The 18,305-nt window shown below is 41.3% G+C and overlaps 2 protein-coding genes across 3 annotated transcripts; one reads left to right on the top strand and one right to left on the bottom strand.

Annotated features, from left to right (window-relative positions):
- The first annotated feature begins 7,155 nt into the window (after nucleotides 1-7,155).
- Nucleotides 7,156-14,225, top strand: LOC307039846 (netrin-4). 2 transcript variants are annotated; one of them, XM_079682275.1, is made up of 10 exons: nucleotides 7,156-7,735; nucleotides 8,386-8,872; nucleotides 9,489-9,803; nucleotides 10,097-10,223; nucleotides 11,119-11,307; nucleotides 12,110-12,326; nucleotides 12,744-12,871; nucleotides 12,986-13,054; nucleotides 13,176-13,346; nucleotides 13,895-14,225. In XM_079682275.1, exons 2-10 carry the CDS (start codon nucleotides 8,555-8,557, stop codon nucleotides 14,029-14,031), a joined length of 1,671 nt encoding a protein of 556 aa, XP_079538401.1. In that variant the 5' UTR covers nucleotides 7,156-7,735; nucleotides 8,386-8,554; the 3' UTR covers nucleotides 14,032-14,225. The 2 variants fall into 2 exon arrangements, with proteins under 2 accessions (XP_079538401.1, XP_079538400.1); XM_079682274.1 differs by having other exon boundaries at nucleotides 8,379-8,872.
- Nucleotides 14,226-14,598: 373 nt separating this feature from the next.
- Nucleotides 14,599-17,624, bottom strand: chchd4a (coiled-coil-helix-coiled-coil-helix domain containing 4a). The gene is made up of 3 exons (XM_079682289.1): nucleotides 17,429-17,624; nucleotides 15,976-16,074; nucleotides 14,599-15,881 (listed from the first exon to the last, which is right to left on the bottom strand). The coding sequence occupies exons 1-3, from the start codon at nucleotides 17,448-17,450 to the stop codon at nucleotides 15,487-15,489; spliced, it is 516 nt and encodes a 171-aa protein (XP_079538415.1). The 5' UTR covers nucleotides 17,451-17,624; the 3' UTR covers nucleotides 14,599-15,486.
- Between the last annotated feature and the right edge of the window lie 681 nt (nucleotides 17,625-18,305).

Raw genomic sequence — 18,305 nt, 5'->3', positions numbered from 1 at the left:
ACTCGGCAACGGTTGTCATGGAGACGTGTCGCTCCGTCAATTTTTACAGAGCAACACAGAGCTCTGTGAAAGACTGAATAAAGACTTTTCAAAATACCACAACATGGGAAAAAAATATATTGTATACTAATTTTTTTTACAGGTGTTACCTTACCGATCCAGGTTTTACATTCAGAACTACTTTAAGAAGCTAATAGTAGGCTTACAACAGTCAGTGGTCAATACATTGACTCAATCACTGTGCTTAAGTATAATGTAAAGTACTTGTAATTAACTTGAGTATTTCCTACTCCACTACATTTTGATGGGAAATAGCCTAATTTTCTTTTTTTTTTATCTACATTCTTTAAATATTTAGCTACTTCTCAGAACTTTTAACCAAATGAATCCCTACATTTTGTGGAGTAACTTTTGAAGGTAGAACATTTAGAATTATCCAACATATTACAAAAAGTTTATACGCTACTTGATGCAACAATATTATCTATAAATGTCCTATAAAATATATCACACATGGAGGCAATTAGTCTGAACAATTACAAGTTATACTTTTAATACACTAAGTATAGTTTGCTGATAATACATTTAAATACGATTTTTTAATTCAGGACTTTTACTTGTAATGGAGTATTTACATACACATACATTGATGTATTGGTACTTTTACTCAAGTTAAGAATCTGAATAATTATTCCACCACTGACAAGAGTAGGAATTGTGCTATATTAGGTATGTTATATTCTAAAACAAAGATTAAATATACATATATTTTCAGGCATTTACATACTAGACAGTTTGGGACTTTGTGAGATAACCACCACAAAAAAAAGTCCCATGACACTGTTCTCCACATGTTAATACAAGAACACTCACATCCCATGCTGTTTCCTGGTGAAGATAGTGACGGTAATGGCAGTAATGATAAGCTAATGGAATTTGATTGGAATGCACACTTGCACATATTTCCAATCTTTTCCTTTCACACTCATGACAGCTTGAATGTGTCCACAAGGGGGGGAAACCCCGTTGACCCGTGGGATCCCCACGCTCCTGGGTCACAAGGGCATCATAACCTCATCTGTTTCCCATGGCAGATCACAGACATCATGCACTGCAGCCCCTGTTCCTGCCCCTGGCCTCTTCCGTTGAAACCCATCAGAGCAGCCTGAGATTGGGTAGCCAAGCACAAATGAATAGTCTCATGTGTCTGAACCCTCACGTGTCACTTGCGAAGGACATGGTGCCACGCAGATACGGATACATTAAGGTCGAAAGGGGACCGCAGATTCACTGAAGAGGCATAGTGTAGCGGGGATCATAAGGACAAAGAGGGTCAGAGGTGACCTACATCACTGTACTGAGCTCCTTGAGAAGGTCAAAACAAAATGTTTTCAGTGGAGCCAAATTGTCCAGCAAAGTGACTTAATGTGGATGCTATGGAGACCGCAATTAGGTGCTTCAGCATTACTCTGGATGGGCCTGTTGAGAGGCTTGCCACTAAATTAGCTCCTTCCCAATGGAGCTAAGCCTCAAAGCAATGACCTCACCCAATGAGGAAGCCTAAACCAAATGAAAGACTTCCCCAAGGGCCTAAATAACCCACATCTAATAAAGACATTATCATATCTGAGTGACCTCAGCATCCTTACCGCAGCAATTTATTAATCGTTGACACATGTCTAATGGTATCGATTAAACCAGTGAGGAGATCTGGGCCACAGAGGATCCAAAGAAAACCTCACGATAACCACAAGTCTCTGATGATGTGGGGGTCCTCAAAACATGGTCGCCTACCAATTTTTGGTTGGCAGTACTGTATGCATCTCTGGAGCCAGGAGCCCACCATGGTGACAGGTCTTGATTGGACAGATGTGGCCAGCCGCTCGGGGTGAGTGGAACTGATTAAATCCTAACAAGCATCGTTACAGCATCGTTACAGCTTTGATCCACCCTGTACTTGTCTTTTTCCTCACTTCTCGTTCAGCAGCAGATATACGCTGACATGAAAGATCTGGCTCACCATCAACCGTGGAAGTACATCAATATTAATCACTTACATAATCGGCCAGATGTATAATCCATCCTCTCTTGTCCTTATCCTAATATCATATTAATCATCCCGCTCTTTCTCCACAGTGTTGGGATGCTGTGTGAGGGTCATGGCTCTGTGAATATACCTCCCATTTTACGCTAATGACATCAGCATGTGCCGCTAACTTTAGCTTCTCCTGAAGGCCAGATGTTGGCTGACGGGATCAAACACTGGCACATTGTTGGGCAGGCCAGGAGGGCTTAGCAGTTGCACATATTCCCATATACCTCCTGCAGAAACCCACAATCCGACCACAAATGCTGGCAACACCCTTAAGTTGCAGTGTGATTTTATTTTTGCATTTGCACAGAGGAATGGAACCATACAACGGCATGCTGTGGTTTTCCAGTAAAGCCCTGTTAAGCTTTCTTGAGAATAAACTGGAATTTTCTTTGGTTTTATCAAAAAAAAGTGTGAAAAACATGTCGGGATTATTTGCCACGGAGCTTTAAAGTCTTCTTTTTGGCTTACACTTTGGCGATATGGGGCTAAGAACTCCTGGACACATATCAAGTAAGAATCTTACAACAATAGCCAGCATTTTCCAAGCCCTTTCTCTTTTAAAGGGCAACCGATATGAGTGACAACACCAATGTGGTCAATGAATGTCACTGGCGTCAGTTCAGATGAAACAGAACCACCATGAGGGTAGCAAGTGTCACGTTAACATCACAGCGTTTTGTGGCAGTGCGTTTTACAGCAAAATGAGGCTTCCTCCGTGCAGATTTGGCTTTTGACTTTGCAGTACTGTTGTTTAACGGTGACCCCTGTGCTTGGCCATACATTGAAGTTGCCGTCATGGCTTGGATGACTCACAGGTGGACTATTGGCATGCCAATAAAGCCTTGTTTAATGAGCTGAGAAAGGGCCTCAAAAGAAGCAAAGTGGCCAGACATGAGAGACAGACTGGAACCCCACAACCCGTGGCCCGGGACCTCAAACAGCTGCGTTTGATTTTTCTTCTCATTTGCTACATTTGTCAGTTTAGGAGGGGAACCAAAGTCCAAATATTCAATGTAGTGGGAGAACATCAGTGATGAGCAGTTAGGCTGTTTGTGTCTCTTTATGTGACATAAACATTATGTTTGTGGCTCCCTTTATTTAACTGATGTTCAACTCCAAGTGAGTTATAGTAGCCTTTTTTTGCCGACCTCTGACCCCCCAGCATCCTTAATGCTAGTCACCTTTTTTCAGCTATTTGTGCCAATCTACACTCTCTTTGAACCCAAGTTCTTTTTGACAGTAACAATAAATTGTTATGTAAGATGTCACTACGCTTTATCTCCGTGGGTGTGCGAATATGAGCTGGAAGAATAAGAAAGTCGTGAGTGAAATCTGTAACACGTGTGTGTGTGTTTTTGTGTTAGAAAACCAGTGTGTGTGCTGGATTTCCAATTTGTGTATGTGGGTGGCCGATGGAGAGCCAATATCAAGAAATTGCGTCTGTGTTTTTGTATGTGTGGTGTGTGTGTGTGTGTGTGTGTGTGTGTGTGTGTTGGAGTGACAGTATGTTGAAGTGGGTGACGCACTAAAGTCAATCTTGAGCTTGTTATTACATGTCATCATTAACAGATATAAAGAAGTCAGACAGGGACACAAGACAAAGGGGGGGGGGGGGAGTAGTTTGAGTGCTTCTTTTCAACTGTGCTTGTGGGAGGGATGTTAATTTGTTGTCCTTTATTAAAAAGGAGTTTTGGCTATAAATAAGTAAAAGCTGCTCAGCTGAAGCCTGCTCAAGCGAGCAACTCTTTAATATTCCTGACATTCCTACTTGTTAAGAATTAATAAAGAGTAAATGGAAACAGATCTGCGTAGTTTCCACTTACTCATAACCACAAATCCACACACAAGATCACAGATGCACACGTTATTGGTTTGGCAAGCTGCCTGAGTGCTTCACCGAGGCCTTGATTTGTCATCCCACCTCATCTGGCCTCTATCAGGAAAGTCTGACAGCTTAATCTGTGTCATTCATCCTCTCACATCAAAGAGGCAACATGCAATCTAAACCTAACATGCTCGCACACAAAGTAGATGTGCACATGCATATGTTTACAGACTTTTAATTCTCTCTTTGTGTGCATTAGAAATCCCTCCATGACATGAGGATCATAGTAAACATTTGTAGAGAGGAGGCGTTCTTTGTAAACTGTCCACACTGATTTACATGTTCACAGTGACAATGTATTAAAGCAACAGACCAACTCTAGGAAAAAGAAAAAAGAGCCCTCTTGGTTTTATTACACTTGAACTGTAGTCCTTTGCCATTGACCTTTGCCATTGACCTTTTGACTTCAAACTATGTTAACTGAAAGGCTTTTGGTCAAAGTGATTGGGAATTGTTGAGAGATTCAAGATATGCATCAAATTATAATAACACTTTTTTTTTTTTAAACATTAAGAATAGCAATTTAACACAACGTACGGCAACATCCACCCCTCAAACACATCTGCATACAATACACTGGGGAATGTGTTATGATACCACAGAGTTACATAACATCTGTAGATTTAAAGGGTGCCACTGTCGAAACTGGTATTTTTTGGATCGACAGTTTATATATCAGACATGAAGACTTTATACCTTAAAGCTATAAATCTTTCTCCAAAACCTCCCCAAGATAATTAACTCTGACCTCAGTGCTTAACTCGAACACATCCTATTAACCATGGTGCTTACTGGCGGCTCTTGTGGTCGGTGGATAATGTTATATGAGCTCCTACTATAGTCTCCATAACAACAATACCATAACATACTGAGGCATTTAAATTAGACTGGCATGAACTTGATCGCTCTCCAAATCCACACACATTAACTGGATTTTGTCTTGTGAGGCCTAAATGCGGGTGAAGTCATGTAAGGAAGAAGCTTAATCTTTTTTATCCCCGGGGGAATATACAGACTGACTGAGAATATGAAGACAGAAAGAAGATGTGGAGGGAGATGGAGAAGTGTGGAGTGACACCATGTGCTCCAAAACACGCAAGCTGCATGGACAAACATGGAGGATTATAATGGCAGGGAGGGGGAGTCCCTGCTCGTCTGACCCCGGCTCTCTAACCCCCCGGCCCCCATTAAGCCCTGTAAATGAGAGGAATAAGAGCAATTAGAGAGGCAGTCACGGTGCAGGTAGGAGATCCCTGTGACCTTTCCTGGCTGGTATTTGACCTCTCACAGCTGGGGGCCATGATGAATATACATGCTGAACATTACCGGAATGTATTCGCTGAAAGGTTCTGGAAGAAAGACATTTTTCTCTCAGCACCGAGAATGAAGCATGTGTTGCTAACCACGGTGTGGATTCTGTTGTTTATCCACTCGTTCTAAACAAGCACTTTATTGGATGTGGGCGACTCTGCATTCCTACATCAGAGAACTCACACTTAATTACAATTCAGTCAATTAAGAATGCAATGTGTTTTGCATTTCAAGGCATAAAGAGCAACTAAACAAAGTTAACTTGCACTTGAACCAGCTGCTCTTAAAACATTTTTTATGACTCTGTTGCAAACCTTGACTTCAAACCTCAGTGATGCGAATTTTAGTGCATGCCTTTTCAAAAATCAGGCAAGTACAGTATGAACTCCTTTCAGGACCGACCTGACTCCGCAATGAAAGCACAACCACAGCTGGACCACACGGATGATTTCACTCGATGTTTTATCCATTATCCATTCCTCTTAAACGCAAATGCACACAGGTCCTCCCATCCTGGCTGTAACCGGTCAAAGGATTTCCGTGCATTCCATTCAGCCAGAACTGACTTCAAAATCTGTACAAAGCAGTCATAAACTGTATTCAACTAACATAAATAAATGGCATCCCCCTCCTAACCTCCCATAAAGCTATTCTTAGCATATATACTGCACCACTGGAGTGTGACGAAAGGAGAAACCATGAGATGCCAGAAGATGAAGAGCCTCCGGGTTTTTATTTTGTGGAGGCCTGCCAGATAGCTGGTGTTCGAGTGGAGAGCAGCAGGAGAGAGAGATGAAAGGAGAGACCTGCGACAAAAACAAATGTAGAACAGATAGATATAGTTATATAGGAGTTGAGACATGCAGCGTAAAAAGGGGAATAAAACAGTTTACATTTAAATGTAAGATAACTAAGGATTGATGACCAAGCCAAAATAAAGTGAATAATTCATCGCTGACTGCTCATAAACATAATATTGTATTTTCTGTCAGTTCAAAAATCAGCCCATATGTAATTCCTTTAGTAATTCATTTTGTATACCACATTCTGGGGGGAAAGCAAGCGAGCGTGTCTGTAGACAATTTGCATGACATTTATGAAAACCAATCCCATTCTGTGCGTCCATTCCAATTTTATGAGCCCTCTGTATTTGAAGTTGAGCCATAAAGCCTAAGAGACATAATGTTTATCCTTCGGGTGCCAGGCTCAGCAAAGCACTGAGATTTGCTGATGTGTGTAGTTTAAAATAATTGAAAAAGGACTGTCATGTATCAGACCATGTGTTTATTATCCAGGGCTATAATGAAGAATGGCAGAGTAATCTATCCAGTCAGGCAGACGAATGGGAGGAAGGCCCTTTTCGTGTCCAAGTCATTTGCATGAAAGTCCAAGCTGTCAGATTCTTTGGTGCCACAATGCACAAATGCTGCAAATAACTGCACTGAGGACTATTGTCTCACTCTCAGATTTCTCCCTGCTAGACTTGAAAGAGACCTGTAACTTGGAATTACTGCAGCTGAAAAACAGGAGGGCAGAAACAGATAAACTAATTTCCTCGCCCCATTACGAGGCCCTGACTATAGTGGAGGGACCTAGTTTAGATGGTATGCGCTGTGCGGCTGGTTCACATTAACTGCGTTGACGAATCCGTGCGAGTCGCAAGTCTCTCCTCCCCTGCGCACGTTTTTTAGTTTTTTTTGCTAAATCCCAATGATACACTCGTGCAGAGTAGAACAAAATACATCAACTCCATCAAGGGCTGGTTTAGTGTTGTTGCAGCACAGCATACTCACAGTGTACTCACAGTGTGTGCGTGCATGAGTGTGTGGGCGGGGAGGGACAGTGGATAAATAGAGCGCAGACTCCACTCCTGTGCGTAAACGCGTAGAGAACCTGGCTGGGACACTGAGCTTTCAGATTGGCTGTGATAATTAAAACATTTACATTAATTAATCGGCGAAAAAAATAATAATCATCGCTTTTCATAACACAAAGACAAACAATTTTGCGCAAATTGGATCAAGACAAACATCTATCGAATTGGAATCAGTAACATTCCGTTCATTCCTGGACTAACCAATGAGACATTGTTGCTGCGACGGTGGCGCGCAATCCACTCCCGTCAGAGAGATGCCATAGCTGTTGTTCCTGAGGACGCTTTGAACTTTATCAAGGATTTTGTTCCTGAGGGTAAATTGGAGAAAAATAAGGACTCATCTGAAGGCTTTGCGCATTGCGTAATTGGCAGAGAAATGCGCTGGTGCGTTAGATAAGCTGCACATAATGTTGGGACACATCTCTGCTGGAAGGCGTTTAACGCACCGTTTATGTTGCAAACACAGCAGAAACAAAGATGAGAGAGTTTAGTATGCTGGGGAAAGGTCGGCATCGGATGCTGCTGGCGCTCTGTTGGCTGTTTTTGGTTCTGACGAGGAGCGGAGCAGGTGAGGTGCACCACCATCATCCAATCCAATCAATTTTATTTCAATAGCACATTTAAAAACAACAGAGTTGAACAAAGTGCTGTACATCAACAACTCTATAAAAACATAGCATGAATACATACATTTTTTTTAAATGATCATGAGCATCATCAACATCATGCTCTTTTTCTCTTAATCTCCTGCGTCATTCTGGCTGAACTTGCCTTCTTGTTCTCCCCTGTTGTGTTTAGGCTATTTTATTAATTGGGAAGACAGTGGTGGGTGACTCAGCAGCGTAACATATGTATTGAATGACATTATATCTGCATGATTATTAGTTGTGACATTTTTAAGACCTAAATGTTAAAGCCCTACTTGTTGATACATTTGATCTGGGGCTGCTTGTGTCTTGCCTTTACATGTAACCTGAGCATGCTGTCCAATGGGGAAAGGGAAGGATTCTGTGTCACATCAGAGAAAGCATAACTAAAAAATGTATGGCAAACACAAAGAGGAGGACCTTGGTTTTGTCCATGATGTCAGCGATGGAAAGTGCTTGTTGTTTTGAATGTTTTGTGCCACCAGATATCTTGTTAAAGCATCTGAATACCTGTATTATATAACTGCTATCATATCACTGATCCTCCGTCACCCTCTGTGTCAGTCTCCAGATGTGTGGACCATGCCTGCAGTCCGCCCATTGGGAACCTGGCTAGTGGCAGGACCCTCCTCACCCACTCCAGCTGCTGTGGAAATAGCTCCTTCCACCGCAGCCCTTGCCCTTATCCAACAGTGACTCCCCACGCCCTTTGCCCCAATGACACCCATCCACCTGCTCACATGACTGATGACCCTTTCCTGCATCCAGACACGTGGTGGGCATCAGGTGCAGATCCCACCGAGCAGGAGCAGCAGGATGAGATCCGGTTGGACTTGGAAACCCACTTCTGCATGTCCCACATGGTTTTGGTGTTCCGGTCCCCGCGGCCTGCTGCCATGGCCATCGACCGCTCAGCTGACTTTGGAAAGACCTGGGAAACTTTGAAGCTCTTTGCGCACAACTGCAGCGAGGAGTTTGGTTTGCCTGATGACTTCACTCAGCCAGGCTCTTTGTGCACATCCCGTTATACCAGTCATACACCCTGCAGTGGGGGGGAGGTAAGAGAGTTTATGCTAAGATTTAGTGGTGAAAGAAGCACTTTTACTTTAAAACGAGCTACACCACAGTAGGAGCACTAAGAGAACTGTATGAAATCTTACTTATGTAAAAGTAGGAAAGTATTAGCATCAGAATATACTTAAAGTGCAGAAATGGCATAAGAAATAAGAAATATTTGTATTATATTATTGTATAATGGTGCATTAACGTGTTTATCACTATAATGTTGCAGCTGCTAAAGGTGGGCTTATTTGCACTACTTTACACACTACTGGGTAGCATGTGCACTCTGGGGCTAATAGAGTCTTTACAATCTTAACGTATAATAATACTAAATACAGTACATTATTTTGTAGTTGATTTTGTATTTTTAGTTGTAATCAGCAAAGTTAAAACTAAAGTTATCCAATAAATATGAACAGAATATTTCCTTCTGAACTGTTATGGAGTAGAAGTACCAGCAAATGGGAATAGCCAAGTAAACAAATAGTAACATAATATTGTTAATACAGTACTTAGTTACTTTCCACTACTGCAAAGCTGTAATGTAATCTTTAGGGAGTTCCTCAGGGTTTAATTCAGCTCCAACTGGTGCTCTGTTTTTCTCCTCGGCAGGTAATATTGCGGACACTTGACCCCTTCAATGCTAAAACTCTGGACCCTTACAGTCCGGAGGCCCTCGCCCGCCTGACCCTCACTAACCTCCGCATCAGACTGCTGAAAGCTCAGAGCTGCCCGGGACCTCTACATCCTCCGGCAGCCTGGACAAGCCCCACAGACTCAGCTCTCACTTCCACATCCTCCACAGAAAGCGCAGCACCTTACGCTATTTATACTCTATTGGCCAGAGGGACCTGCCTGTGTCACGGACACGCTGAGAATTGTGTAGCATACAACAGCAGGCAAGACACAAGGCAGGACAGTAACATGGTGAGTGGCTTCTCCTGTGTTTCAAAGTAAAATAACAACAGTTGGTAATACAATTGGAGAAAGTGAGTCTGTCAGTTACTGCACTGGCCTGTGTTCTATTACAGTGTAGTAAAACACACATCAGGAAATTAAGTCAAGATGTAAAAAGCACTTACTGATGTAAGAATGGCCAGTTAAAGAGATTTCAATTGTTTGATTTACTCTCTACACCACCTGCCTGGATCTATTTTATAGCTCTCTCCAGACGGCAGGTGTAGGTGAAGTAACTAAGCAACCCCGGATGTGTTTTCCAGGTGTCCGGTAGGTGCATGTGTGCTCACCACACAGCCGGGGATCACTGTGAGAAGTGCGCCCCGCTCTACAATGATCGTCCCTGGAGGCCGGCCAACAGCAGCAGCGGGGAGTCCAACCCGTGCCAGAGTGAGTGACCACCAACACGATGCACGCTAACCATGCTGCTGAGAAAAACCAGAGAAGAGCTTCAAAAGTGGGCTGTAACAGGAACTATACATAGTTTTTATCAAGCGTCCATCTAGCAGGGTTTTAAATACATACTCATGATGTTTTAAAGCTTTTAGATGAGCAATATCACATCCTTACTTTGCAGGTGAAGTCTTTTAACTTAAGTTTTGTCAATGTGAGAACATCATTTTGACAACAGTGTTTTGAACATGGTATACAAATAGGCTTTATAGACTCAAGAAAATCCGAACATACTAAATCCAATACTTATAATGCATTTTTTATCCGCTTGTAGCACTTACTAGCACTTATAGGATCAAGGTCACTAACTGACAAAGGATCATAGTGTATTATGATTTCCTCAGGTATAATACATTATAATAGCAAAAATCTGTTTAAAATACGTCAACCAAGTTAAAGGCAGATATAATCAATCACAAGCTGCCTTTAAATCATTTCAAATTGTAATTGTGTGCTTTAAATAAAAAGAAGAAAAAACATAATTAAAACAAAAATGTAAAATGTGATGATTAAGTATGAAGTGTTATGATACTGGACTTTATAAATCGTAATAAAATGCTTCGAAATTAAACATGAATATTTCCCAAGTACTTGTTACTTTAATAATGACAGGCTAAAAGCAGATTATAGTAAACTACGCATTCCCTGCTACCATACAATAAAACCAGTGATGGTACATTTTCTCAAATACTGAATGTGGATAATTATAGACATTGGCCTCATTAAAAATGTTACCCAAAAACCTAACCCATAATGTGCCTGTACCCCGTGTTCCCTGTTGTCTCTCCCCCTCCTCCCTCCCCATCACTTTGTCTCTCTCTCACGCCTTCAGAGTGCCAGTGCCACGCTCACGCAGAGCGCTGCCACTTCTCTCCGAGGGCCTGGCTCTCCTCGGGGGGCACCAGTGGGGGCGTTTGTGACGACTGCAGGCACAACACTGTGGGGCGCAGGTGCCAGCGCTGTCGCCACGGTTACCACCGCCACCCATCCCTGCCCCTCAACTCCCCCCACGCCTGCACACGTAAGACCCTCATCGCTGAGTGGATCTTAGAGTTACACATTTCTGCTCCGCACTACTTCTTGTTTAAATCTGCATAGCTGTCCACTTTCAACCAACTAATTGTCATATTTTATTATACTTTACTGTACTTAGTTTTTCACATATTTATATTTTGTGTACATTTTGTCTTTATTTTTAATATTTCCAATTGTTTTAAAATAGTTTCTAAAATAGCTTTTATAATAGTACAATTTGCCCTTCTTCTATTTTTCGCTTTGAAGTAAAAATTAGAAGTACTGCATTGAGAAAGTATTTACATACAATAAGGAAAATGTACTTAAAGTATTCAGAGTAATCTTCATATTTAAAAAGCTGGAACTGCGATTCATTTTCTGTTGTCGCACTTGTGGTTTTAGCTGCCTTGCATAACATTTTGGATACCAAATAATCATATTTGAAACGTTTTTTTTAAAAGTATTGTTTGTCAAAATCTGAATTTATAAAGTAAATAAATCTGTAAAATCAATATATTGGATTAAAAAGTACGATATTGGCTCCCAAAATCTAGTACAAAAGAAGTATAAAGTAGTAAAAAATGAAAATACTCAAGTAAAGTACAAGTACCTCAAATGTGTACTTGAGTATAGCACTTGAGTAAATGTACTGTTGGTGTTTGTTCAAAGTAACACAGGTTTGTGGATAAAATAAAAGTAACGTCTTATAGCTCCATCTGCTGGCACTTTTCTAAATCCATAATTTGACAATAATAGAAGAGTAAAAAATAAATGTAGGAGCATCATAATTAACTGTGTGTGTTTCTCAGGCTGCTGGTGTGATCCTCGGGGGTCTTTGCCCACTCGTCCGGGGGAGGAGGGACCCCGGTGCCACCCGAGGAGCGGGCAGTGCCCCTGCAGGACTGGGGTCTGGGGCGCGAGCTGCAGCCACTGCCAGCCCGGACACTGGGGGTTTGGAGAGGAGGGCTGTAGACCCTGCGCCTGCCCTCACAGCTGTGATCCAATCACAGGGCAGTGTCTGGACAGGTTAGCCATATAATCTATCCACGACTTAATCATTCACACATCAAGGCAGAAGCTAAAACTTAATCACTGTGGTTATTGCTAATTTATACTTCCAGTTGAGCTTAAACCTGCTCAGACGTTCACACTTTTTCCAAATGTGCAAAAATATTGAGCAACCAGTCTTGCCAACAATAATTATACTGTAATTTGATAGGTTAGTTTAAATTAATTCTGAAGATATAGCTGTTTTGATAAATGTGCTTGTATGTATATTCGAAATAATTGTATTTTGATCTGATGTGTATGTGTGTACCTGCCCAGGGACGGGCATATAGCATCTGTTCTCCCATTGATATCAATGATTTTGTTATGCATGACCTTGTTTGATAAAGACATTATAGTAACATTCACCTGATGGGTTCAATTCCACTATTGCAGCTACTCAAATAACCAGGTGTTCAACGTGCCCATTGGTGGAAAGATCCCTGACTTGGATCACATGTTCACATTAGAAGAAGACGTTCAGTGGACGAAGGAGCTCGCCGTCTCTGCTCTGCATTACACAGGTGAGTCTGATGTTCATCTGCATTGCATGGCTTTAAACTGTGGAATCATAGTGATTTATTGAGGGTAATCTTGGAGGTAAGAGTGGATCAGGAATAACTCATGTCTGTATGCAGGAAAGTGCAGCTGTAAGGAGAAAAAGCTGAGGAGTGCGTTGGACCTCTGTAAGACCAAACATGATTATGGTAAGAAAGGATGTGTAACTAATTATTATCACTCTTTTAATAACCGTTTCATGAATTGTGATCTATACTTGCTTCATAGTGCCTCCCCTCAGTATTCTCTCTTCCTGTGTGACCCTGACAGTGATCAAGGCCAGTGTGCTGTCCGCTCACGACAAAGGCAGCCACGCAGAAGTGCAGGTCAAAGTTCGCAAGGTCCTTCGATCAGGCCAGGTGGCGCTGAGCTTAGGGACCATCAGCATCTACCCTCTGTCCTGGACCAGCCGTGGCTGCACCTGTCCCATTCTAAACCCAGGTAAGATCATTATAATTCAGTTCAAATGTAAATGTACTTAGTCTAGATACTTATTTATATATTATTACAATATGCAGTATTTATTTTACATAGTTTACTTACAGTATTTCCGTTTTAGTTTTTTTCAGCATTGTGTTCCTTGCACCATACTCATGTACTTTTTTTAATTTCCATTTCTTCTTGCACTATTTTTCTTTCTTTTTATGTTTTAAGAATATTGTATGTTGCATTGTAGGAGGAGCCTGGGACCTAATATGGGACTTTTTACTGCCAAAACTACACTCTAGCTATTGTGTTTACTGTATGACAATTAAGCCTTTGAATTTGAATCTTAAATATGTATTTCTTTTTATCTTTTTAATTTTAGACACATAGGTCAATATCTAAAAATTGAAGAATCAGTTGAAAACATGGCAAAGAAAAGGCATTTGTGAACCAGTACACGAGACACAGTCATGTTCAGCTTTCTGGACACATTTTTAAAATGTAACAGAGGAATATAGATGTGTTATTAGACCAGGTCAATAATGTCTTACCTCCCTCACCAGGTATGGAGTACCTGCTGGCGGGCCCCGAGGAGGCGGGAACAGGCCGACTGCTGGTCACCATGCAGAGCGTGGTCGTCCCATGGACACCGCGGCTCGGCCTACTGGTATCAGAGGGCCTGAGGAACGGATGTACATGAATATAGATCTACACAGGCAGGACAGACTGCAGAAGCTTTGGCAAGGACTTTTGATTCAGTGGACAATTCAGAAAGGGGACTGAAAATCACTGACGACAACATGCTGCCTCATTCAGAGGAGTCAAACTCATGACTGTGTGGTACTCACAGTGTGTGTGTGTGCAACACAAAATAAAGACTGAAGTGAGTTCCTGGATTTGTTAAGATCTGAGTTTAACAAATCAGTATTTTATCACCACTTTCTTTTCAGCAAAGAGCAAGGTAATGGTGTAAGATGAAGGTAGTTGTCGTTCTTTGAATGTCCAACTGGGTTTCTCAAAGTTTATTTATACACATGTTGAAGCCTATATGATTTTGATAATAAAATACTATGAAACTATAATATCCCTGATATTCCAGAAATGCAAGCTAGTATTAGGCTGTTAAATATGACGGTCGGTTCTGTCATAATACACAGTTTACTTGTACATATTAGAGTTAAAACCTCAAAACATTTATTACATTTTCAAGATGTGAAAATGTAAAACTGACTGACATTAAGAAGTCTTCATACGAAACAGGAACATCTGATTTTTCCACAAATCATTTTAATCTGGACATGTTTGAGAAACACAGATCAAGTATTTTAGAGGAAGGTCACTGAATGGTGATCAGAGCAGAGTCCAGACAGTGTTCAGACAACAAACATTTATGCACTGACAGTAAAACGTAACAAACCACTTTGGTCTTGGCCAGATACAGTTTCAATTATGAAGATGACAACAACTTTTCATATGCCAACTAATGTAGATGAAAACCCTGAAGTTCTTACAAGATGTCAACAAACGCAGCTAAAAACCTCTCTTAATGTTACCCAAACAGAAGCTTTGTTTTTTTTTACCAATTAAAAAAAGGGCATTCTTTCTTTTGAGTAATAGCATAAAGGAAGGGAATTAAATGTTAAACTGCAGTAACACATCAAGAAAAAGAAGCTCCAATCAAAAAGATCAAGTGATTCCTGCTTGGGTTACTATCAAATTACATAATGAATCGAAGCCGGTGCTGTATATTTCATTAACAGGACAACACACATAATGGATGCCAACAAAGAAGCTTTTTTGATTGCACGATAAGACACAAGAAATTAAATCCCAATTGCCTATAAAAGGGACTCTTTCACTGATGTGCCTGCAGTTCAGCCTGCTGTCATTAAATCATACTCTTCAATGATCTTTGAGTGCCAGTGAAACAAAGCAGCCTATACTTTGTACATACGCTATGTTCATCTGCATTCACAAAGTCCTTCACTGATTGCCTGTAAATATGGCCCATTAGAATCAGAGCTATGTCAGTAAGTCCTCTCAGTCTGTGGGCTTAATCAGGTGAAGAGGCCAATCAGAGCTCCTCCTGGAGAGTCAGTTCTGCCAGTTCTTCAGTGATTGGACACAGAGAAGCCTGGATGAGCACTGGTGGACCTTAGCTGGCACTCGGGGTTTCTGTGGGCGATGCGCTGTCAGGTGAAGCGACAGCAGCAGGTGTAGCATCAGCAGCAGGTGTAGTAGCGGCCAGGGGAGAGTCAGTTTCAGGGGGCGAGGCGGAGCCCTCAGTGGGGGCAGCAGAACCAGAACCAGAGTTGGACTCTGCTTGGGAGGAGCTTTCTTTATCTTCCTCTTGAGGGTAGAGCTCGGGGTACTTCTGCATGCACTCTTGCATACCGCGGAAGTTGTCGATGCAGTCGGAGCCCTTCAGCTCCTCCTTACTGTAGTGGAAGCAGGAAAAGGCCTCTTTAAACTGAGAGCCGCACGGTCCACTGGCCATGCCGCCAAGGCACGGGCAGTTCCAGTTGATGTCTCCATTAGCCAAAATCAGACCTTAAGGAAAGGAAAGCAGAGGGAAGTAAGTTAAAAGAATACTTGTATGAGGTAATGTTTGGAAGTCTGATATTGTTTTTCCACAATGACTAACCCTGTTCCTCATAAGGATCATCGGGGTCATCTGCAATGAGCTCAGCGTTGCTGGGTGCCTCATGGTCCTCCTTGGTCACAAAGATGATGCGATCCTTACCTTTAATAACAAAACAAATAACCAAATCATGGATTTTTCACATAGCACTTAAAACCAAGTAACAATGTGTTTTACAAAGATGTAAAAAAAAAAATGGCAGATGATATAAAATATAACTGATATTAATGACAAGCAAGGTATCAATAACTTAAACAGTAAAAATAAGTATTGTCTAAACTGAAAAACAACCAATAACATAAGTAAATGTGAAAAGTCCTAAAAAAGCATCAGTACCATTTAATCCAGTCTGATCTCTGGATCAGTTATCCAGTGTTGAGATGCTAAGCTAGGTGTAATGTGGAGTCTTCATAGGGGATTGCCTTAGTTACTGCAGCCTATTTGACTTGTTAAATCTTGGAGAGGTTGACAAGAATTCAGCAACAACAAACATGGGCTTATAGATTCCTACATGTTTTTGAGATATGACAAAGGTGCAGAAAGCGTTATTAAATGACAGACTTCACCTGTTGGTAAAAGTCACATTTGTCATCTCTCCTCTGGACATATGTTGAATTAACAGGTGTGTAGCTCAAATACAAATGAATGTTGTAGCCTTCAGTTTGGAAATGGGTGTGGCCAGACCAAGGGCACCGGAAGTAATGTTTGTTTTAAGAAAGCTTACACATCTTCCGGCGACGACTGAAAACTCATCTCTTTAGACTCCACTTTGAGCGATTGAATTACTAACAAAGCACTGCTAACAAAGCACTTATATACTAATAAAGGGCTGGCTTTTCTAAAGCCAGTTGAGTAGCACTTGAAATGTTTGGGGGGGGGGGGGGGGGTGTGGAAGACGACATTTCCTCCTCGACTTTACTGGCGTTGCTATGATCACATCTCAAGATTATATCATTGTCTTCATTTGCTATGTTACAGCAAGAGCAACCAGAGTCAGTTCAAATGTATGATAAATAAATAAACTCTACACAAATAAACTAAAAATGCTCTCTACTAGTTTATATTTCGAGTAGAAGTAGAAAACCAGTTCACGAAGCTGGTTAACAGTGACCCCTGTGGGTGCACTGTGCCAGTAACCTGGTTTAACCTGACCTGTCAACTGATAGCCCTGGACGTACCACCAGGTTCAAAGCTAGCCCTTTCTACCAATGTCTATCAAAGGTGTCCGATCAAATTACGACCATGACCAATGTGTTTTATCACAACAATGCGAACACCCTTAATAATAAGCCTCATTCATTTGCATGCAGCTTCCTCGCTACCAGCCATGTAACTGTTAGCTAACTTACTGAAATATCCGGCTTCTTCTAGAAGTTAGCCTAGCATGGTGGCTAACTCGGTGACATTGCCAAGCAATGGACATGGAGTGAACATGAATGAAGGAGATTTAGATTACCTTCCTGTTTGCAGTACGACATGTCTGCCGCTGGTTCAGTCCGTTGCCCTCCGTGGTAGAAGATGACCGGTGTGACAGCAGAAATTACTTAAGTGAAACCGTCTCATCTGACTAGATACCCGCGGATACCCGGCTTCCAAACGGCCCCGTTACCCCTCTGACCCTTCGGTCACATGTGGTCTCACAATTATGACGTCACTCGACTGTCATGACTTATATGGCAACTGTAGGCGTCATTTGTTCTGGGGACATGTTTCTGAAATGGCCAATTTTATCCCCACCAAATTTGTAAAGTATAACTTACAAATGTTCTTAAAAATAGCGTGCACAAAGAAATATAATAAACAAGAACACTGGGTTTAGTGTCAAGATGTGAAGTAAGTCAGAGTTAATTTTCTTTTGCTATATTTCTTTCACGCTTTATATGAAATGTTGTAAAAAAAAATACTATTTATTTCGCTTTACAAAAAAAAAGGTTATTATTAAATGTCTTTATATATATTTGTATTATTGTATTATGCATTATATTCTTATTTTGTATTTAATGTATTGTCTGTTCGACCCTTCAGGAGGGGATTCGTGTCTGCCAAACCTGTTTGTAGGGCAATATATATCTGATAACTACCCCTACACATATTCTATTTTGTATTGTAAGGGACAATGAGATACAAAGGTGAATTAGGGTCAAAATGTACATTACATGTCACTTGTTAGATGCTTTAATCCAAAGCAATTTACATACACTCAATACTGTGGGCAATCCCCACAGGAGCAATATGGGGTGAAGAGTCTTGGTTGGAACCAGAGCTTCCCTGAAGATCAACGCACCACCCCACTGAGCCAGAGCCTCCCCAATGTTTAATGTTTAAAATGTTAT

Source organism: Notothenia rossii (assembly GCF_949606895.1).
Source record: "Notothenia rossii genome assembly, chromosome: 5".
Lineage (NCBI taxonomy): Eukaryota > Metazoa > Chordata > Actinopteri > Perciformes > Nototheniidae > Notothenia > Notothenia rossii.
Note: the sequence above shows the minus strand (reverse complement) of the source record. Positions and strands in the feature narration are given on the sequence as shown.